At 38.0% G+C, this 22,029-nt stretch overlaps 2 protein-coding genes across 3 annotated transcripts in view; both read left to right on the top strand.

The window, feature by feature from the left end:
• LOC114643594 (low affinity immunoglobulin epsilon Fc receptor-like) overlaps nt 1–22,029 on the top strand; it is a 346,195-nt gene that overhangs the window by 146,844 nt on the left and 177,322 nt on the right. The window lies entirely within an intron of this gene.
• LOC114643590 (CD209 antigen-like protein B) overlaps nt 1–22,029 on the top strand; it is a 41,938-nt gene that overhangs the window by 13,072 nt on the left and 6,837 nt on the right. Inside the window, exons 3-7 of the mRNA XM_028792156.2 lie at nt 1,647–1,730; nt 5,308–5,412; nt 5,506–5,607; nt 6,602–7,018; nt 9,260–9,411. Coding sequence (XP_028647989.1) covers nt 1,647–1,730; nt 5,308–5,412; nt 5,506–5,607; nt 6,602–7,018; nt 9,260–9,411 — 860 coding nt within the window. The remainder of the gene's footprint in view (nt 1–1,646; nt 1,731–5,307; nt 5,413–5,505; nt 5,608–6,601; nt 7,019–9,259; nt 9,412–22,029) is intronic.

Genomic DNA, 22,029 nt, shown 5'->3' on the forward strand with positions numbered 1-22,029 from the left:
AAAGGAAGGACAGGAATTGGGGGTTGAAAGAGACAGTACTGCTGTAAAAAATTATTTCATCGAAGGTTGTGCATGGCGCAGCAAGCATCTTGTGTGAGGCAGGAACAATCTTTGGACGGGGCACCAGCTCGTCACTATCACTGTGCCACCATGTTCCCATGTTTAATAACATGCTTTAACTCCTATCATCATGAAAATTACATCAAGTATATATCTCAGTATTTAAATTATTCAGAAAGCTGTAATATCACAAATGTAATGGATTCTGTGTCCTGTCGGAGGAAGAGAAAGTCTGTTTAAGAAGCATGTAGTGATTCACACACATAGAGCACATAGAAGAACACATACAAAACAAAGCATTTAACGTGCTACTTTAGTTACGACGGTATTTGAGAAACTAGTAAATTAAACAATTTTAAGATGAAGTTTATGATGTTCTACTTTAATGACAAAATAAACTATGTGATTAAAGTGGAAATTTCAAGATTAAAAATTCTTTTCTCTATACCCTAATAAGCTTCCATATGACACTTAGACAGTGGGCTACAATTCGCCTTTTCACAGCAACTTTGATATTTGACACCTTCTTTTTTATTTTGGGCACTGTGCGACTTTGTGAAGTTGAACTTTCGAGTTTCTCCAACATTCTATGTCATTTGATCAGCTTACTTTTGTTGTTTATATCACTGTTTAAACCGACAAAGAGTACATTTTTCCTTGCCTCCACGCTGAGCTTAAGGGCTATTTATATTGATTTGTATATTCAAAGAGGCGTAATTCTGGGAGGAGTTGGAGACTGGTGGCAGGTGCGTGCACGTGCGTTACTTTTCACACTGACAGGGATTTATGTAGCGGAAAAATGTGGAAGTTTGTATGCGCACAGATTTATGCATCTGGATTTTTTTGTGCGTACGCACATTTATGCTTTTGTCCTTACGCCATGTTTTAGTGTGAAGTCTATGAACCCTTATCATATTTTTGAAGCTAGTCAATTTTCTTTTAGAACATTAGAGCATTATAACAATCGAGACGAAAACAGGTCATTCAGCCAACCAAAGCTCGCCAGTCCTATCCACTTAATTCTTCTAAAATAAAATCAAATCTAGTTTGGAAATTCCTTAAACTCCTATACTAAGTCACATTACTTGGTCACTTATTCCATGTGTCTATGGTTCGATGTGTAAAGAAAGGCTTTCAAATATTTGTGATAAATTTTCCCTTAACAAGTTTCCAACTGTGTCCCCATGTTTTTGATGAACTCACTTTAAAATAACGTCTCGATCCACTCTACTAATTCCTTTCATAATTTTAGACATTTCAATTAGGTCTCCTCTTAAACTTCTTTTTCTTAACCTGAAAAGGCTCAGCTCTTTTAATCTTTCTTTATAACTCTTCCCCTATAGTCCTTTAATCAGCCTAGTTGCTCTTCTCTGGAACGTCCAGTGCTTCTATGTCCTTTTTGTAGACTACAGACCAAAACTGTACACAGTACTCCAGGTGAGGCCTTACCAGTGTGTTGAAAGGATATCTGTTATAATTTCTTAGTAATAACAATTTGTTGACAGAATTAGTCATTTAATCTTACTGTGCAAACCATTTTCAGAAGTCCAGAGTTTTTAATGTGGATTGTTTGCTTCTCCAAACAGTACGAAAAGATAATGTCACCTATGCAGAAGTAAAAATGAAAAAACGTCCAGGTCAACCGGTGGAAGAAACAGACTCTGACACAGGTACAGTAAATTATTTTTAATTAAAAGGCAATGTGCATTATTTCATGTAAGTGAAATATTACTAATTTAAGTCACTATATTTTAAAATAACAATAAAATGCTGAAATTTTATAAAATAAAAAGATGTTACCATTCTGTATTATATAAATCTATTATTCTGTTCTTCAGGAAATTTAGAACTTTTTGCAGCTATCTACTAAAGTTTTCAGTTTTCTTTGTTATGGCTTTTTTGGAATCAGTTTGTTTCATTTTGTAAGCCTTTTACATTTAGATTTTTTTTATTGTTTTACTTACTGTATTTCATCACTTTTAGGAAGGTGCCATTTTGTGTTTTATTTTCTGGATGCCTGCTGCCATTTGGTGACTATCAATGCATGGTCCCAGCCATATTGTTTACAGTTGGTATACTTGTTGCTGGTCAAATGAAGTATTCAGTTGATCCCTGCCCCATTCTTATAGAAAATGGTTTCAATTTGACAGTCTCATTCCTACATATATTTCAAAATCAATCACAATTTAAAAGTTTCCCTATGCTTCTCTTTAATGGCAATGAAGAAGAAACTCAATGAATAACTTGTGAGGTATTCACAATGCCTTACAAAAGCATTCATCCCCCTCAGTGTTTGTTCTGTTTTGTTGCATTACAACCAGGAATTACAATAGATTTTTAGGGGGTCAGCACCATGTGATTTATACAACAGACCTACCACTTTGTAGGTGCAAAATATTTTTTATTGGGACACCAGGGATTTTCCTGCCTTGCGCCTTGTGTTGGCATTAGGATATAGCGGGTTGGGTAATGACTGACTGACTGACAAACAATAATTAAGACAAAAGACAGCAGTCCTGAATGTGCATAGGTATTCAGCCCACAAAGTCAATACTTTGTCGAGCCCACTTTTGTGGCAATTCCAGCTGCAAGTCTCTTGTGGAATCGCTCTATTAGTTTAGTATATAAGGTCACTGGGATTTTTGCCCATTCCTCAAGGCAAAACTGCTCCAACTCCTTCAAGTTTGATGAGTTGTGTTGGTGTACAGCAATCTTCAAGTCATGCCACAGATTTTTGTCCTTCTGGAATTTGTACCTTCATCCCAGCCTCATTTCTCTGGAAGACTGAAAAAACAGGTTTTCCACAAGAATTGCCCTGTATTTAGTTCCATCCATATTCCCTTCAATCCTGACCAGTTTTTCTGTCCCTGCTTACAAAAATCATCCCCACAGAGTGATGCTGCCACCTCCATGCTCCACTGTGGGAATGGTGTTTTCCAAGTGATGGGAGTGTTGGGTTTGCGCCGCACATGGTGTTTCCCATGATGGCCATAAAGTTCAATTTTAGTCTCTTCTGTCCAGAGAACCTTCCTCTATGTGTTTGGGGAGTCTGCCAAATGCTGTTGGGCAAACTCCAAATGTGTTTTCTTATTGTCTTCTTTAACACTAGAATCCCAGAAGCTTACAATTTATATTGTTACCCCTGATCTCCTTAAATTTTCCTGACATACGCCAAGAAGCTCGCAGCTCCTTATCACTGCACTAAAAACCTGTTTTTATTTTGCAAATGTGCGGTTTAGGAGAACACAGCCTGCTGCAACCCCCCATGCTTGCAGATGAAAGCATTGCCCTGCTGAAATCCTGACAGTTCAAGTCTTTGTTGAAGTTTTTATCTGGCGATGTCTTTGTATGGAATTATATAGATAGTGAAATACTTTGATTTGAAATAAATACATTTCATGTGTGTTCCGTGTCTACAATTTTCTGTGTTAATATAGAATGACAGAGGAAATGTAAGTCAAGAAATGCTGAACAAACGTCTAAAACAGAAAGTGTTTTCATATGTTACAGTTTGATGTTGATATGAAATGTAGGATGTGTGAAGATATCCAATATAAAATTTCACAAAAGGTGTAGCAAAATAAGTATGCTTTTATTCAAGAGTAAAACCAAAGAAAAAAGAAATTGCTTAACTGACAAATTCTTGAAGCCCAGCTATCAGTTGGTACAAAATGAAAGACGATCACATACATGCGTGTTTGTGCGTTTTATTTTCAACTGGCTGTCACAGTGGTAACTCTACTTTATTTTTGAGTTATGCAGATGGTGCAGTGGAATAGCTATTAGTTAACAACCTCCAAGTCCTGAGTTCGAATCTCGTCGTCACCCTTGTATTTAGTGCTTTGAGTAGTGAGCCGCTATTATTATTATCTTCTTGTATAATATTCTACCGTGGCTGTCTGTTTGTCTGTCCAGGATTTTAAATCACCTATAGCTCGCAAACCATTTGACCTATTGACCTGAAATTTGCTACACATATACTACGTGATGTCTGCTACCTGCTTTTGTGGTGACAATTGACCTCCAAGGCTATTCCTCTTTTTATTTTTATTTTATTTTATTGTAGAATCAACTCTCGGCAGCGGCCAGCAGGGCAGCCGTGCGGCGCATGTGTACGGGTGCCGTTCTCATTCCCTACCACCTTCGCCATCTCTTCCCCTACCTCTTCATATCTTAAATCATTCTTGAGGCAGATTGAAGACTTAAATGGCAGTTTAATTGAAAAATAAGGAAAACGTACTAAGTAAGTGCAACACAAACACTGACGTAATCAGTTTTAATGCGAAAAGATTCCAACGAAAGAAGAGAAGAAGCTAGGGTGGAGAAAAGAAGAACTGCTCAGGAAGCAGCAAGCGCATCAACCTCTGAGAAAATGAATGCTAAACATACAGAGAAAGAGGAGGAAAACTATGAATGCTCAAATCAAGTGTATTCACTACATGTTATCATGCAGTGCACCGTTACTGGTCACAAAATAAAAGCATACATTTGATGTGAGTCTGTAACATCCTGTGTAAATTGTTGGCACTTGTAAAAGTTATCGCTGAAGGGATAAAAGCAGACACACAAACGTAGCTCAATCATTTCTTTTTGGTGTCATGTTGAGCAAACAGGCAGTGCAATGTCTATGGTGGATTTTACTTTTCCTTGCACAAAGACATTTACATCAACATGTAATTTGAAGATTTTTATTATAGTTTTATTCTTGGATTTTAGAATAAAAATGGATTAAAAAATGTGTGTAGTTAAGCACACTCATACGCAACCTGCTGATTTTACAGCCAACTTCATGTTCTAATTATAACAAAGCTGCTTCACTTGTTCACTGTTGTGTGAATTTTGTACATGAAGCTGAAAAAATAAATTTGATATTTATAGGGTTGCCTAGGCTCATTAAAACCACTGATAAAGGTCAGTGACTTGTTCTTACTTGGTGTTATAAGCCGGGCGTTTATGTGAGCAATAATTCTGGATTTTTCTTTGCTTTTCAATAACTTCCCTGCGGTGGGCTGGCACCCTGTCTGGGGTTTCTTTCCTGCCTTGCGCCCTGTGTTTGCTGGGATTGGCTCCAGCAAACCCCCGTGACCCTATAGTTAGGATATAGCGGGTTGGATAATGGATGGATGGATGGATGGATGGATAATTTCCATCTGATTGATAAATTGTCCAAGATAAATGTTACTCTATTACATTTTGGATTTATGGCTTTCTTACATATTGCTCAAAGATATTGCTTTTTGAATACAGATACAGAAGAGATACGGACAGATGATCCTCAGTATACAAATTACATGATGATAGACTGTAATCCAGTAGAAGAAGTCAAGCAGCCGTGTGGGGAAACACCTGTTGGTGAGACCATCATGGCGTATAAGGATGAGGAAATATGTTACTGTGACAATTCAGTTTAATTTAAACAAGTGCTTCTCTTCTCTTACTAAATAGTACCTCCTGTTAATGAAAAAAAGAAGATCAATTTGTTGACACCCTTGCTGATGTTTCATTGTGCTTTATTGTTGGCTGCCTTCATCTCTCTGATTGTGTACTGTAAGTATTTTCCAGATAAAATACTTTATATTTGGATTAATTTATTTAGCAGACACATTTATTCAAAGTGACTTGCAAATTAGATCAACATAATAAAGTCAGTTATGTGCTGTTGTTAAAAGGAGTCAGAGACATGGCAAAATGGGTGTGAGGTTTCCAAAAAGAGCCAACCTGCACCAGACTGCCCAGAAGAGGTTCACCCCAAGTCAGCTAGACCTTCATCTGCTACCTGCAGGCTTCGGCCTAATTTTGCACCAAAATGGGAAGCTGGCTTTGAAAGTTCAAAAAGAATATAAAAGTCCTAAAATATACCAAAAGTCCTAAAATATACCAACATGCCCTACAGAAGAGAAGGGAACCGTAAGCCTCTGGGTCTTTAAGAAAAAAAGGGTGAATCTTTATAAAATATGTAGATTTATTGACAAAAATAGAACAATAAAAGAAAATGCTTTAAAGACCACAAAAAGATTAGGCTAAAAGGCAATCCAAAAAAATAAATCCTAATACATAATCCAGGGTAGAAATCCAAATAATCTGAGAAAACGGAATAAAAATAGGTGCCATATGAGAGGTTGGGCATCATACTAAAAAAGTGGGTGTTCAGGGTGTTGTTTGTAGATGGATGCAGAATTGGCTCAAACACAGGAAACAGAGGGTTATGGTGTGAGGAACCTTATGAGAATCAGGTGACATTAAGCCATCCATTTATTTATTTTTTAATTAATCCTTTGAGGACCTTTACATATTCATCCAGACCCAATAAGGAATACCTAAACAGTTTGCAAAACAATACTGTAAGTTTCCCTGTGCCTCTCTAGTCTAACATTATACCACTTTTATTTATTCATTTAGTTAATTTATTACAATCTAAGGGTGAAGAAATTAAAGCAGGGCTTACTGTAACACAAATAATAATAACTGGGAGACTCAGAATAATTAAAAAGTGGTACTACATCAAATAAAAAGTCTGACTCCAATATTTTTGTTCCTTTAGATGTAATTAGCCACAAATATACAGCAAAAGAGAAGAAATTACAACATAATCTTTCTACTGCTGAAAACATGTCAATGCTTTTACAAGCAGACCTCAACATTATGCAAGTGAAGCTGTCAGATCTGCAGAATCAGACCTCAGCACTTAACTGGAGCTGTAATGAGTTACGCTTTCTAAACAGAGACCTCAAACAGAACCAGAGTGAGCTGCAGGAGAAGACCAGAGAAATGAGAAAGAACCAAACCGAGCTGTTGTTTGAGAACGCAAAATTGAAATCAAACCAAAGTGAACAGCAGAAGCAGAACAAAGAACTAAAAGACAACATGAGTACACTGCTTGCAGAATACCTACAGCTAAATTACAGTCACAGCAAATTAACTGCAGATTTCAATAAATACTGTCCTGTTAAAAATAACGGTAAGTGCTATCCATGTAAATCCCATCCTATAAGTGGATCCTTTTTTTGTTTTCAATTTATGTATTTCTGCCATTTGGTAATCTGATGTATAATATCTCACCAGGGGCCTCATGTATAAATGGTGCATACACTCGTTTCCACGCTCACATAGAGATGTATAAAAATTAAACTTGGCATAAAGCCACGCACATTCTCATGCCACCTCAATCCATTGCGTACGCAGATTTTCTGCACTGTTGGCGACTTTGATATCTGACCACTTCTTTTTTATTTCAGGTACTGTGCGACTTTCTGAACTTGAACTTTTGAGTTTCTCTGTCAGTCGATCAACTTCTTTTTGTTGTTTATACCACTGCTTAAACCAACAAATAGTACGTTTTTCCTTGCCTCTACTTGGTATTCGCTAAAATTCTTCTTTTTTTCCCCATGCTTTTGCCATTGTCTTTTCACAGAACACTGAACTTAAGGGGCTATTTATATTGATGTGTATATTCAAAGAGGCATAATTCTGGCAGGAGTCCGGTGGGGTGGCAGGTGCATGCACTTGCGTTACATTTAGCCCTGACTGGGATTTATGTAGTGCAAGAAGGGAGAAGTTGCATAAGCACAGATTTATGCATCTGAATTTTTTTGTGCATATGCACATTTCTGTTTTTGTCCATACACCATGTGTTAGTGTGAGTTCTATGCATGCTGTTATACATGAGGCCCCTGATCTCTATTAAAATAAAATGTGTGACTTTTGGACCTTTTCAAAATGAATGATCTCAACATAAAGAAGACTTTATGTATTTACAGAGGAAGGTCAAAGAAATGAAAACACATAAATGACATTATGACTTCAGCACAGTGACAGATAGGGGGTGCTGTCGTCCCCTTGAACTCTCAGACACCACGTCAGACACCAGATTAAAGTCAGAATGTTATTTTATTTATAATAACAATGTGCACAAAGTACCCTCCACTCCACAATACTCCAATAAATAATCAATAAATCAATACAACAATTATCAATCCTCCACTCCCAGCAGCTCAGTCATCCTTCCTCCCAACTCGGCTCACTGATGGGATCTCCTACAATCCTTTTATAGTTCTCGACCCGGAAGTGCTACTGAACCCTCAGTCCATGTGACTTCCTAGCACTTACAGGTCAGATCAAAACTCTTCTTTCTCATCCCTTTAAGCACGTCATTTCCTCTGTCGCTGTGACTAAGACGTACTTCTGGGTTAAAGGTAAAATACTGTAGAAGTCTCCGGGCCTCCCTGCAGTGTCCCCTGGTGGCCCCGACGTTATCCAGCAGAGCTGTACAGGAAAACTCCAATGTCCATGATGCCCTGTTGTAATTCAGGGCACCTCCACGCCGCAGGGAGGGCTCCATCTAGCGGCCTGGGGGGTATTGGCTGGGATGAAATCTGCCAATTTAAAAATGGCAGTTATTCCTTGTCTGGCATGTTTTTCAGGGTGGGATAAATATGAACATTTGTTCTGTTTAAATGGCGTCATGTTAAAATTTTGTATTTTCAGCATTTTGTTACTGACTTGGTAGGACACACAGCACTACTGCTAGGAGCCACGTCTCAAGGTGGTATAATGTACCACCTTATGTATATATGTACCACTTATGTACCACCATACAAATCTCTGCATTCTAACCAAGTGTAGCACTCAAATTTACGGATTCACCCAAAACTATGGATTAAATACATTAAACACTACAAGGGCAAGCATGAGGTTGTTCAAGTTTTCTAGTTACCACTCGTAGCATTCCATTTCTCAACTCAGTTTACAGTTGTAGCGCCTTTGTCTCTGGAAACTACATGTCCTTTTGCTAGTGGCCCTCAGACTTCCCTCCCAGTTTTACTCTCTGGTTTTCTGACAACATCATTACACAAATTGAAATACTGACTGTTGTCACAGTTCCTTGAATAAATGCAAATCTCCTTATCTGTTTAACACCATCCTCCCAGTTACTTACTGTATTGCCAGTTGCCAGGGAGATCATCTGGGTTGGAACTTAAAAAGCATTTAGACATGCCACTTTGCATACACCCAGCTGGCAGAACACTTGTGTTGCTGTTGAGTACCCATCAACAGCATTACTCATGAATATCAGCAACCCAGGAGTCTCAGTCGTTTTCTTGCATCTGTTTGTGGATTTCAGTTTGAAATACTCATACAACCCACTGGGCTATTAAAGCTTCCGTCTAGTAGATTTTTCTTTTTCTTTTTTGTTTCACAGAAAGAAGGTGTCACATCTGCCCAGACCAATGGCTTTATTTCAAATCAAAATGTTACTTTTTCACCACTGAAAAACTGAAATGGCACTCTAGCTATGAATACTGCAGCACATTGGAAGCAAAACTGGTGATTATCGAGAGTGAAGAGGAACAGGTGGGTCTTCATCAGGGGTCTTCTGAGCAAAAGATGGAGAAACACCAGGCCAGGAGCAATATGGGCAATCCTAGTGAGCAGATTAAGAAATCAGAAATGATCAGAAAAAACTGAAAATGTCATCATTTTATTTAATTTTTTATGTTTTGTTATTTTGATTTTGTTTTTGCCAATAATATAAGAAGACACAGATAATAACTAAACTTCAGCCCAATAATAATATTCTTGTTTTTTTAAAAATGAGTGTAACTTAGTTTGAAATCTAACTGAATACAATTCACTGTATATATCACTCTCACCATAGACAAATTCAGAGAGTGCCATACAAAAAAAAAGTAAAACAAAATAACACCAAATCAAAACAAAAACACCCACCAGCAAAACACAATTACATTTCGCAAATATGTTACAAGAGTTGTGTTACATGAGTTGCAAGGGAGGAACTCTTCCTGCATGGTATGACAATCCATTGCTGGGAAACTTCACTAATTACACTGATCTACAAAAAAATATTTTTGTTTGCTACTGGCAACTTCAGAGCAGCTCAAAGTTCTTTACACTCATTTCATATATGAAATAGGAATTAAACTAGCATCTCAGGTTTTTGAAATACACATCATTGATGTTTTGACACTTTTGAATATCAATATATCAACACGATATGTGGAGATTGGACTATGTCCCACTAAAATTGTTTTAATGTGTTTATTCTGAAAACAAACCAGAAGACGATACCAGAGACACGTTAAAGCATAGTTATGTCAATTTACCTCAATATAAAAGTGAGGTCATCGTGCCCAGAAATGTTGGAGGCACTCGCTTTTGTGCTTGTACTACACATCTGTCTCTCTTTGCAAGAACCAACAGTAGTCACCCATCATGCTCGGAGTGAATCCCCCCCCCCCCCCCCCCCCAATATCAGATTTCCATCACCTTTATATCTTGATGAAATCTTTCCCTATGCTCATCTCTGACATCGCTTAGACTTGGCGGAAAAAAGTCGAGATGAGAATGTAAAAAATACATCTTCAGTGACATTCTGGCTCCCATAAGCTGATAAACTTTCAGCAGGTTCTCTACAAGCTCAGCATTATTCTCTGCTCGGTGACTACCAAGAAAATTCTGGACAACCCGCATGAATACTTCCCATGCTGCTGATTCAGTGGGTTTCAGTTTCCTTTTGAACTCATCGTCAAGCATCAGTTCACGGATTTCAGGAACAACAAAACACCTTCCTTAATTTGGCTTCACTTTTCTTGAGACCAAACTTATTTCTTAAATGCTGAAAAGCATCGCCGTTTCCGTCCAACGCCTTGACAAAATTTTCAAAGTAATGGTGAATCTAACAATACAATACAATACAATTTATTTTTGTATAACCCAAAATCACACAAGAAGTGCCGCAATGGGCTTTAACAGGCCCTGCCTCTTGACAGCCCCCCAGTCTTGACTCTCTAAGAAGACAAGGAAAAACTCCCAAAAAAACCCTTGTAGGGAAAAAATGGAAGAAACATTGGGGAAAGGCAGTTCAGAGAGAGACCCCTTTCCAGGTAGGTTGGGCGTGTAGTGGGTGTCAAAAAGAAGGGGGTCAATACAATACAATACACAGAACAGAACAAATCCTCAATACAGTATAAAAATAAAAATTTTACAAATACGGAGCAGAATTTAACAGTAGAGTCCTGGGGCCTCATGCATAATGCCGTGCGTAGAATTTGCACTATAACATGACATAAGCACAAAAACCGAAATGTGCTTACACACAGAAAAATGCAGATGCAGGAATCTGTGCGTATGCAAACTTCCATATTCTTCTGCTACATAAATCCCGATCAGCGTGAAAAGTAACACTCGTGCACACGCCTGCTGTCCCACCCCAACTCCTCCCAGAATTATGCCTCTTTGAATATGCAAAGCAATATAAATAGCCGTTAAGCTCAGTGTTTTTTGAAAAGGCAATGGGAAAAGCAAGAGGGAAAATGGAAGAATTTCAGCGAATACCAAGTGGAGGCAAGGAAAAACGTACTATTTGTTGGTTTAAACAGTTATATAAGCAACAAAAGGAAGCTAATCGACTGACAGTGTGTCGGAGAAACTCAAAAGCTCAAGTTCACAAAGTCGCACAGTGCCCGAAATAAAAAAGAAGTTGTCACATATCAAAGTCGCAGTGAAAAGGCGAGTCGTAGCCCACCGTGTGAGTGTCATATGAAAGCTGATTAGGGTACAGTGAAAAAAAAAGGCACACAGTGTGAAAAAAGCATGAAATGTCAACTTTAATCTTGAAATTTCCACTTTAATCACGTAGTTTATTTTGTCATTAAAGTAGACCATCATAAACTTCATCTTAAAATCGTTTAATTTACTAGTTTCTCAAATCCCATCGTAACTATAGATAGATAGATAGATAGATAGATAGATAGATAGATAGATAGATAGATAGATAGATAGATAGATAGATAGATAGATAGATACTTTATTAATCCCAAGGGAAAATTCACATACTCCAGCAGCAGCATACTGATACAAAAAAACAATATTAAATTAAAGAGTAATAAAAATGTAGGTAAAAACAGACAATAACTTTGAATAATGTTAATGTTTACCCGCCCCCCGGGTGGAATTGAAGAGTCGCATAGTTTGGGGGAGGAACGATCTCCTCAGTCTGTAAGTGGAGCAGGAAAGTGACAGCAGTCTGTCGCTGAAGCTGCTCCTCTGTCTGGAGATGACACTGTTTAGTGGATGCAGTGGATTCTCCAATAATTGATAGGAGCCTGCTCAGCGCCCGTCGCTCTGCCACGGATGTCAAACTGTCCAGCTCCATGCCTACAATAGAGCCTGCCTTCCTCACCAGTTTATCCAGGTGTGAGGCGTCCTTCTTCTTTATGCTGCCTCCCCAGCACACCACTGCGTAGAAGAGGGCATTCGCCACAACTGTCTGATAGAACATCTGCAGCATCTTATTGCAGATGTTGAAGGACGCCAGTCTTCTAAGGAAGTATAGCCAGCTCTGTCCTCTCTTGCACAGAGAATCAGTATTGGCAGTCCAGTCCAATTTATCATCCAGCTGCATTCCCAGGTATTTATAGGTCTGTACCCTCTGCACACAATCACCTCTGATGATCACGGGGTCCAGGAGGGGCCTGGGCCTCCTAAAAGCCACTACCAGCTCCATGGTTTTGCTGGTGTTCAGGTGTAAGTGGTTTGAGTCTCACCATTTAACAAAGTCCTTGATGAGGTTCCTATACTCCTCCTATAGGTAGCACGTATAAATGCTTTGTTGTGTATTTGATCTTATATGTGCTCTGTTTGCCTGAATAACTACGCACTCTTCCTCCGACAGGACACAGAATCCATTGCATTCGTAATATTACAGCTCTCTGAATAATTAAAATACTGAGAAGTATACGTGATATCATTTTCATGATGATATGAGTTAAAGCATGTTATTAAACATGGGAACACAGTGGCGCAGTGATTGTTCATGTCTTACGCAAGATGCTTGCTGCGCCATGCGTGACCTTTGATGAAATGTTTTATTACAGAAGTAATGTCTTTTTCAAATGTACTAACCCCCTTTTCCTGTCCTTACTTTTCTTTCTCCAAATACCCAATCGCCACACAATCATCTCTGTAATAGACGTTAAGCCATCTGTAAGCTTAGAACGCTGATTCTTCAAAACTTTTAAGTTTAATTATTCTATCCATCTATCCTTCCAGTGTCGCACCAGCCACGGCATGAATACAGCGCGAGGCAGGAACAAACCGTGAACGAAGCTCAAGCTCGCTAGCGCTGCGGCATTGTGTAGTTAAAGTTAAAGTTTTACCTGTATATAATATAATTAACATATTTTGAAGCATTTCATCTTAAAAATGATATCGTCATCATATGTAAATACGCGCTTTATAAAGTGGCTCAGGTTGTACAATGTTATAACTGTATCATAAGTTCAATTACCTCACGGTAACTTGCAAGTACAAACAGTTCTACAAGGAGCACTTGATGGACTGATTGAGTGCGTGTATAGTTCTTGGGATGACACTGTTTGTGAACCGCGAGGTCCGAACAGGAAAGGCTCTGAAGCGTTGGTCGGATGAGAGCAGTTCAAATAGTGAATGGCTGAGGCAGCGAGTGCTTGATGCTGTATACAGATAATTCCCTTTCCAATCGCTGTAGATCTGTGATTCACACTCAGATACAGTGATATAAATACTATAAATAGTGGTGCAGTGAGAGTAATATGGAAAAAGATGATCCGCTGTGGCAACCCCTAACGGGAGCAGCTGACAGAAAAAGAAGAAGGTGCAGTGAGAGTAATAATGCTAAAGCAGTTATGGTATTTAGAATAGTTTGACCATTCTGTGGACCATTATATTGTTACAGGTTAATTACAATCAGATGCATTAACTTATGCGGTTAATTTCAGTGTATTTATAAAGCCGCGTCAGGGATGTGGATCTAAAAAAGAAAGGGTAATCACACAGGAACAGTAGCACTGCTTTGACGCTGGGTGTCGCCAGTCTGCAAAACCGAGCAGAGAACTTGCGTACGCCAGGGTATGAGCTACCGTGGAAATGTGCGTGGCTTTATGCCAAGTTTAGGTTTTATACATCACGATTTGAACGTGGAAATGTTCTTATGCAACATTTCTGTGCGTACGCACCGTTTATATATGAGGCCCCTGGAGACCTCAGCCATCAAGCTGCCTCCCCCATTTGGCCATTCCACAGCTGAAACAGCGCTGGGCCAGCCAATCCAATGAAAGGACCCCTCTTTCCCATGATTCCTGCGATCCTCCATCAGGGATGACTTTACCTTAGGCAGGCAAAACAACTTGGCAGGTGGGCCGTGGCACCAAGTGCCACATTTGAGTACAGAGAAGAGAAACAGAATAGGTGAGGGTTAGTAACAAATTATAACTATCATGTTACTTAAGTTTTAGTGCTAATGACCAACAAAAGAGATGCAGTCTGTACAGTTAATCAGCAGCTCTAGACAGGATATGATAAACTGAAGTAGTGAGTCTTCAGCCAGGATTTAAAAGCTGAGACCGAAGGGGCATCTCTTATAGTAGCAGGCAGACCATTCCACAGTTTAGGGGCCCTGTAACTAAAAACCTGTAACCTCCCACTGCTATTTTATTAATCCTTGAAATCATAAGCAGACCAGCATCTTGAGATATTAATGTGCGCTCTGGTTTATAAGTCATGATAAGTTCAGACAAGGTTAAAAGAAGGATTTTGAAATCTGCCCTAAACTTAACCGGGAGCCAGTGTAAGGATTTAGGAACTGGAGTTATGTGTTCGTATTTTCTTGTTCTTGTAATAATTCTTGCAGAAGCATTTTGTATTAACTGGAGGCTGTATAAAGAACAATCTGAACATCCAGTGAACACCACATTGCAGTAGTCAATCCTACTAGAGATAAATGCATGAATTAGTTTCTCAGAATCCTGTTTATTTAAAAAGCGCCTTAATTTCCTAACATTTTTAAGATGGAAGAAACATGTTTTGGACAACTTTGTAATATGCGCTTTAAATGACATGATAGAGTCAAATATAACTCCTAGATTGTGGGCTGATTCAGTAAAATTAATTGGGATTCCAACTGAGTTAAATGATGACAAAATATTGTTGTGATCAGCATCATTCCCTCCAACAATTAACATCTCTGTTTTGTCTGTATTTAAAGACAAGTAGTTCTCATTCATCCACTCCTTTAATTCGCTAACACAACTAATTAAAGACAACATTGGAGAAACTTCATTTGATCTAAATGAAATGTATAACTGGGTGTCATCTGCATACAAGTGAAAATTAACATTATGTTTCTTAATGATAGATCCCAGTGGAAGCATGTAAAGTGAAAACAGAAACGGTCCCAGTACTGAGCCCTGCAGGACACCATATTGAACTTCTGTGTATAATGATGGAGTACTGTCAGCACATTTCTGTACATATTGGAATCGATTTGATAAATAAGAACTAAACCAAGTGAGCACAATGCCTGTAAGGCCAACATCATTTTCCAGCCTGTGCAGTAAAATAGAATGGTCAATGGTGTCAAATGTTGCACTTAAGTCTAACAACATAATTACAGTGGAGTTTCCTTCATCAGAGGATGTCAGGATGTCGTTTACAACCCGTGTCAGTGCTGTTTCTGTACTATGACCAGTGCGGAAACCAGACTGGAATTTCTCAAATAAATTGTAATGCGTAAGGTGTGACTGAAGCTGATTGGCGACTACTTTTTCTAGTATTTTAGAGAGAAAGGGTAAATTTGAAATAGGCTTATAATTATTTAGTATGTGCAGGTCTAGGTCTGACTTTTTTAAGTAAAGGTTTAATGACTGACACTTTTAGTGCATCAGGTACTGTGCCATGCAATACTGAACTATTGATAATGTTTAGAATAGAATAGAATGCAAGAACATCCATTGCACTTTTTATTAGCTTTGTTGGCACTGGATCTAGGGAACAAGTAGTGGGTTTCATTTTAGAGAATAAAGTTAAGACATCCGGCTCAGTTACAGGATTAAAATTACTAAAGTGCTGAATGCAACGTGAGGCAGGGTTTGCTAAGCTAGTATTTGGTTTGTACTGTGATGCAGAGATCTTATATTTTTAATTTTCTCATTGAAGAAGCTCATAAAGTCTGTACTGCTAATATCTTTTGGCTTTTGCACTGTAGATCTGAATTCCCATTTGTTAATTTAGCCACTGTTCTAAACAGTACCCGAGGATTTTTATTATTGCTATCTATTATTGTTGAATAGTATTCTGAGCGAGCTTTAAAGAGAGCTTTTTTATATTTTTTAACACTCTCTGTCCATGCAATTAGAAAGACATGTAGCTTTGTTGTTCTCCATCTGCACTCCAGTTTTTGACACTCTGATTTAAGAGCTTGAGTGTTTTCATTAAACCAGGGAGAGTTTCTGTGTGCTTTGATCACTTTTGTTTTAAGGGGAGCCACTGTGTCCAAAGCATCTCTCAAGGTCACATTATAATGTGATGTTAGCTGATCTAAATTGTTTTCCATGTTTACATTTGATGTTAACTGATCTAAATGGTTTTCCACAATTACACTCGATTTACTCGATGTATAAATTTTGAAGCAGAATTACAATCTAGATGTCGCACAGTCTTTGTTTTAATCTGTGAGTGCTTTGGCAAAGGCAGGACTAAATCAAATGTAATTAAGTAGTGATTAGAAATAACTATATTTAATGGAGTAATATTTAAATTTTGAATTCCAACTTTGTGAGTTATAATTAAATCTAATGTGTGGTTATGATTATGAGTTGAACCTTTTACAATCTGACAAAATCGTACTGAATTTAGCAAATAAGTAAAACATTTGCTAAAAGTGTCAGTTTCCACATCAATGTGTACATTAAAATCCCCCATCAGTACTACGTGATCATCATTTATAGCCAAATCAGATAGAAGGTTGCTGAATTCAGTCATGAACAATGTATACGGCCCTGGTGGTCTGTAGACTAGCACTATAATTGTGTTGGAATCTGTTTTAATATTTAAAATGAATGCCTCAAAGGATGTAAAGTCACCTTCATTTTTAGACATGATTTGCATTTTGTTACAATGAATTATTCCAAGGCCTCCTCTTCGACCTGAATCTCTAGACTTATGAAGGAATGAGTATCCATCTGGTGACGCCTCAGCTAGGGGAACAGTGTCACATTTATTAAGCCAGGTTTCAGTGAGAAGACACAGATCAGATTTTGTACTTAATATAATATCATTTACCAAAACAGCTTTACTGCCAAGACAGCGAATGTTCAATAAGAAGCATTTAAAACTGCATGCTTCTTTCTGAACTGGTGACATATTTTTTGTTTTAATTTGAAGTAAATTTTTATTACAGATGCCCCTGGTGGAGGGTCTGGTTTTATCCCTTGGTCTAATTATACACCTTATTTTTTGGTTATCAAGTAATTTATGGTTTGCATCAAGACAGCTTCAGGATAGTAACTGGTGGGATAAACAACAGCCTGTGATTTAAGATCACATGACTGCGGCCTGGATGGTGCTCTAATCAGTCAACCAGGCAGTTTTGCTGCCATATTTTGGGATAATATATTAGATCCTCTCCAGTTAGGATGAAGACCATCTCTTCTGAAAAATCCAGGCCTTTCCCAAAAATCATCCCAATTGTTCACAAACACTATGCTTTTATTTGCACACCTGGCTTCTAGCCAGCAGTGAAGGGAATTCAATCTGCTATGAATCACATCCCCTCTATATAATCTTGGTAAGGGGCCAGATACAATTAAATTCCGACATTTTGTTTTAGCTTTGGTGCATAGAGAGATGAAGTTCCTCTTTAATACCTCATATTGCTGTAAATAAATATGCAGCAATAAGGTTGATACTTCATCGTCGGCGACATGGTCCAATGAGGCCTCTATGTCAGAAATCTTGGCCCCTGCGAGGCATTTAACATTAACTGCTGGTTTAACATAGTTTGGAATTCTAACATTTCTCACTGTGGAATCGCCAATTATGAGTACTTTCTTATTCTCAGTTTCCACAGGTGTGCTGCGGAGTGCTGAGAATCTGTTCTGGGTCCGAATTGGTGACCTGGGTGCCGAGGGACTAAATTTTGGCTTCTTAGACCCCCGCCTTACTGTTACCCACTCGCCCTGTGGCTGAATTGGTGCTGTTGACTTCGGCCATGTACTGAGTACAGTGGGACCTGGAAAGACTGAAGCCGAATCAGAAGTAGCCGAATTGTCTAAACAAACCGAGTCGATCCAATTTTTGATTTGCTTAATTGCTATCAGGTTCCTAACGCGGTCCTCCAATTCACGTATTTTCCGACCAACTCTAAATTAACTAAACACTTTTGGCAGGTGAAGCTGTCTACACTGTCGGCCGAAAAACCTGAACTGTACATGCTGCAGGACACACAACATATAAATGTGCCCTCGATGGGCAGAGAGCAGATAGAACTTACGTTTAATATTGATGTCATCTTCTCCGTTTTTGTAGTAACTTTCGGTGCTTCAGCGCTTTCTAACGAACAAAATGTCCTGAAATGCAATGTTATGTTTAACAGTAAAACCTCTACCTACTGCACCTTCATGTCTGAGTTGTGTTATTATGCTTTAGAGTCATATAAGACCTGGTAATCAGTAACAAATATTTTTTCTGCTAATTAAAAATTAATAATTTTCAAATAAAATTAATAATGACAAGGTAAACAACTCACAGCTGTTAGTAACGTGTGACGAATTATTTTATCTCAATGGCATCCCTAGTGGAATTACCGGTATTTATCAAAACGGTTATCCACCTTTACTATCCAGTCACCCTAGTTGTCCAAGACCTGGAACATCATAACTAAAAAACGGGATGTGCTGGACGAAAACGGTTTTCAGATTTGGAGTCAGCAAGTCAAACATGTTAAAGTAAAGGTGATAGACTCCCGGTAGCAAAATGATTCTTGACCAGTGTTATCATTTATTTTAGGTCATCTTTAAATCATCAGAGGTATTTTGCAGAAAGCAGGATTAGTGTGAAATCTGATTAAAGTAATTTGGGATTCACGGAAATTGAGCTAAGTCTGTTCCAGAAAACCTGTATTAAGCCAAACCCACATTTCTGAAACAGATTAAGCCAGAATTATGTGATTTGTGGGGCCAAAGATGTGGATAACGTGCTAATCCTGCTTTTTGGAATTGGCTCATTATTTGCCTATTCCAGAAAGAACAATTTGATGAAATCCAGCTCAATTACTGGGGTAACCAATGCTCTGAAAATAACCTGAAAAAGAACAGGTTTAACATGAAAGATTAACATTATTCAGCCTCAATAATTAAGGAGCAGAGCATCCAGTCATAAAATCAAAGTTGATAAATGTTCTGTCAGAAATTCTGATCTCAGTTGCACAATTTAAGAAGCAGAAAAAAATGACAAAATATTGATATTGCAGTGCCCCTTTCTGAATGAACAATTGACATGGAAGCACAGCTTCAACAAATTCTGCCCAGAAAAATGTAATCAGACACTGATCTGACATTCTGATCAGAGGTCTGCAAAGCTAATGTCTGTTATAAATAGAAGCTGAGGCCCGAAGATAAAGAGCAAATGTCACACTGTTATTATGCTTGGCCAGTTGAGTGAGACATGTTGAGGAGGTGGATTTGCATAGGCAAACATTTAGGTGGAAAGGGCCTAAAATACAAAAAGGATGATAAAAAATCAAGCAAAAGCCACAGTTAAAAATCTAAATAGACAAACAAATCTATTTATTTAATTGATTACGTATTCCCCTTTATAGATATTTATTTATTAAATGATCTTCTTTAAAAAAAACAAATTTCCCCCTGGGGACAAAGAAACACAGTACATTAAACTTCATTGATAATCAGAAGCTAAAAGTGTTATAGAGAAGGAATACAGGTATGCTTTCCTTTTATTTTCAATAAAAAGCAGATGCTGAGGGTGCAACCAGATGGCATAAATGAGAAAGAGAACATTTGTGGGAACTGTAAAAAATAAAAATATAGATGCAGGGGAATCTGTAATGTCCATGCTGGTCATAATAATTGTCACATGAGTTGTAATGTGAGTAGCCTCCTACAGTAATTTTATTGGTTTGGCCAAATTTAAGAAGGGTAGCATCTTGTCATCTTAGCGTCCACTCTGGAGTACAGACATTAGTGACTGCTTTAGTGAAATGGAGGACCAAACTGTTTATGAATTTATAGGTATAGCACAGCACTATTTGCCCAATTCAGACAGATAACTGAGTCAGCAAATGGATGGAAGGAAGGATGCATTATTGCAAGGAATTATTTATAACACTTGCAAAGAAAGTGACTTCTTTTAAAAGAAAGGTGCACCTTATCTACTGTTGAATGAGTAACCACGTTCTGTCAAATTAAATGTTTTCACACCTGAGCAAAAGATTACGAAGAGTGAAGCTACAAAAGCCAGTCATGCTCCATGAAATAACTTGCTCCACTTAGAATTCTCAAACTATGCATTGATAAAATAACTACTGTGCATTATACAAATGAAACAAATTGACATATTATACCCAAAACTGAATGCTAAATGGCTACTTCACTGAGAGCAGCGTCACAGTTGTTTAACATGATGTTGCTGTTAGCTGAACACTGCAATGTATCATGGATCACGAGTTCCCGCAATCAAAACGACAGAAAGTTTTTATTCAAAGTACTGTAACAAAAATACCACAAAACAGCAGTTAAATCCCACCATCATAATACAAATCAAAAACATTCTAACACTATATATTGGATTATCCATCCATCCATCCATTTTCCAACCCGCTGAATCCAAACACAGGGTCACGGGGGTCTGCTGGAGCCAATCCCAGCCAACACAGGGCACAAGGCAGGGAACCAATCCTGGGCAGGGTGCCAACCCACCGCAGTATATTGGATTATGTAACGTAAAAATCACTGTAGGCTAAAATAATTATGGCAACACCTTTTACACAAAATGAGATGCCACACAGTTACTAAGACTTTATTTTAGATTATTTAGCACTTACAAATTACAGAGAAAGACAACTGAGATCTCATATATGTAAAAAATGCAACTATTACTACATATACTAGTAAAAATTAAATCTTGCATTTTGCAAGGCTTTTTGTTTTTCTCATGGAAATGCACTTTTAATGATAGTACATGTAGGAATTGAGAAAATTCTAGAATCTGGAGTGACCCTTTTATACTGACATCTTAATAAGTGTGCAGGAACAAATCAGACATGTAAACCGAAAAAGAGCAATTCAAGCATTACAGATGACGACAGTTCTTACTTCTTAAATGACATTAGTAAAGTAATCAGTTAATACGACAGAATAGAGAAGACAGCAATGGAACACTCAAAAAATAAATCCAAAGATGTCTCCAATAAAATGCACATTGGACATTGTATGAAGTGATAAAGATTAGTATTGTATGAACATTTTGTTTCTCATTTGCATGTCAGATGCTGCAATTTTCACTTGTAGTAACGAGGATAGACAGGATTAGGAATGAGTATATCAGAGGGATAACACGGGTACGACACTTTGGTGACAACGTGAGAGAGGCTTGATTTAGATGGTTTGGACACTTGCAGAAGGGGTATCAGGGGTACATTGGGAAAAGAATGTTGAAGATGGAACTGCCAGGCAAGAGGAAAAGAGGAAGGCCAAGGAGGAGGTTTATGCATGTAGTGAGGGAGGACATGAAGGCAGTTGGTGTGGTAGAAAATGATATAAAAGACAGGGATAGATGGAGACGGATAATCCACTTTGGCGAATCCTAAATGGGAGCAGATGAAAATAGACGAAGTATTGTATGAATTTTCAGAAATGAATTGCTTCAAAAATATTATATTCTAACAACCTGCATAAAGTTCAGTGGGATTTTTGTCAAAAAATATGCTAATGATTGTAATAGAATATTGTTGACAAATATAAGAAATTTCTAAAATACAATCTTTGTAGACAATGTAGGCTTCATTGGATTGTGGAATAAATAGTTTAACTTTCGATAGTTAATTATCTATGTAGTCTTGCTAATTATTCTTTTGCACACTCAGCTGTCCCTCACCCTTAGGTTCAAAGATAGCCCTGC

The sequence above is a fragment of the Erpetoichthys calabaricus genome, chromosome 5 (assembly GCF_900747795.2).
Source record: "Erpetoichthys calabaricus chromosome 5, fErpCal1.3, whole genome shotgun sequence".
NCBI classification, from domain to species: domain Eukaryota; kingdom Metazoa; phylum Chordata; class Cladistia; order Polypteriformes; family Polypteridae; genus Erpetoichthys; species Erpetoichthys calabaricus.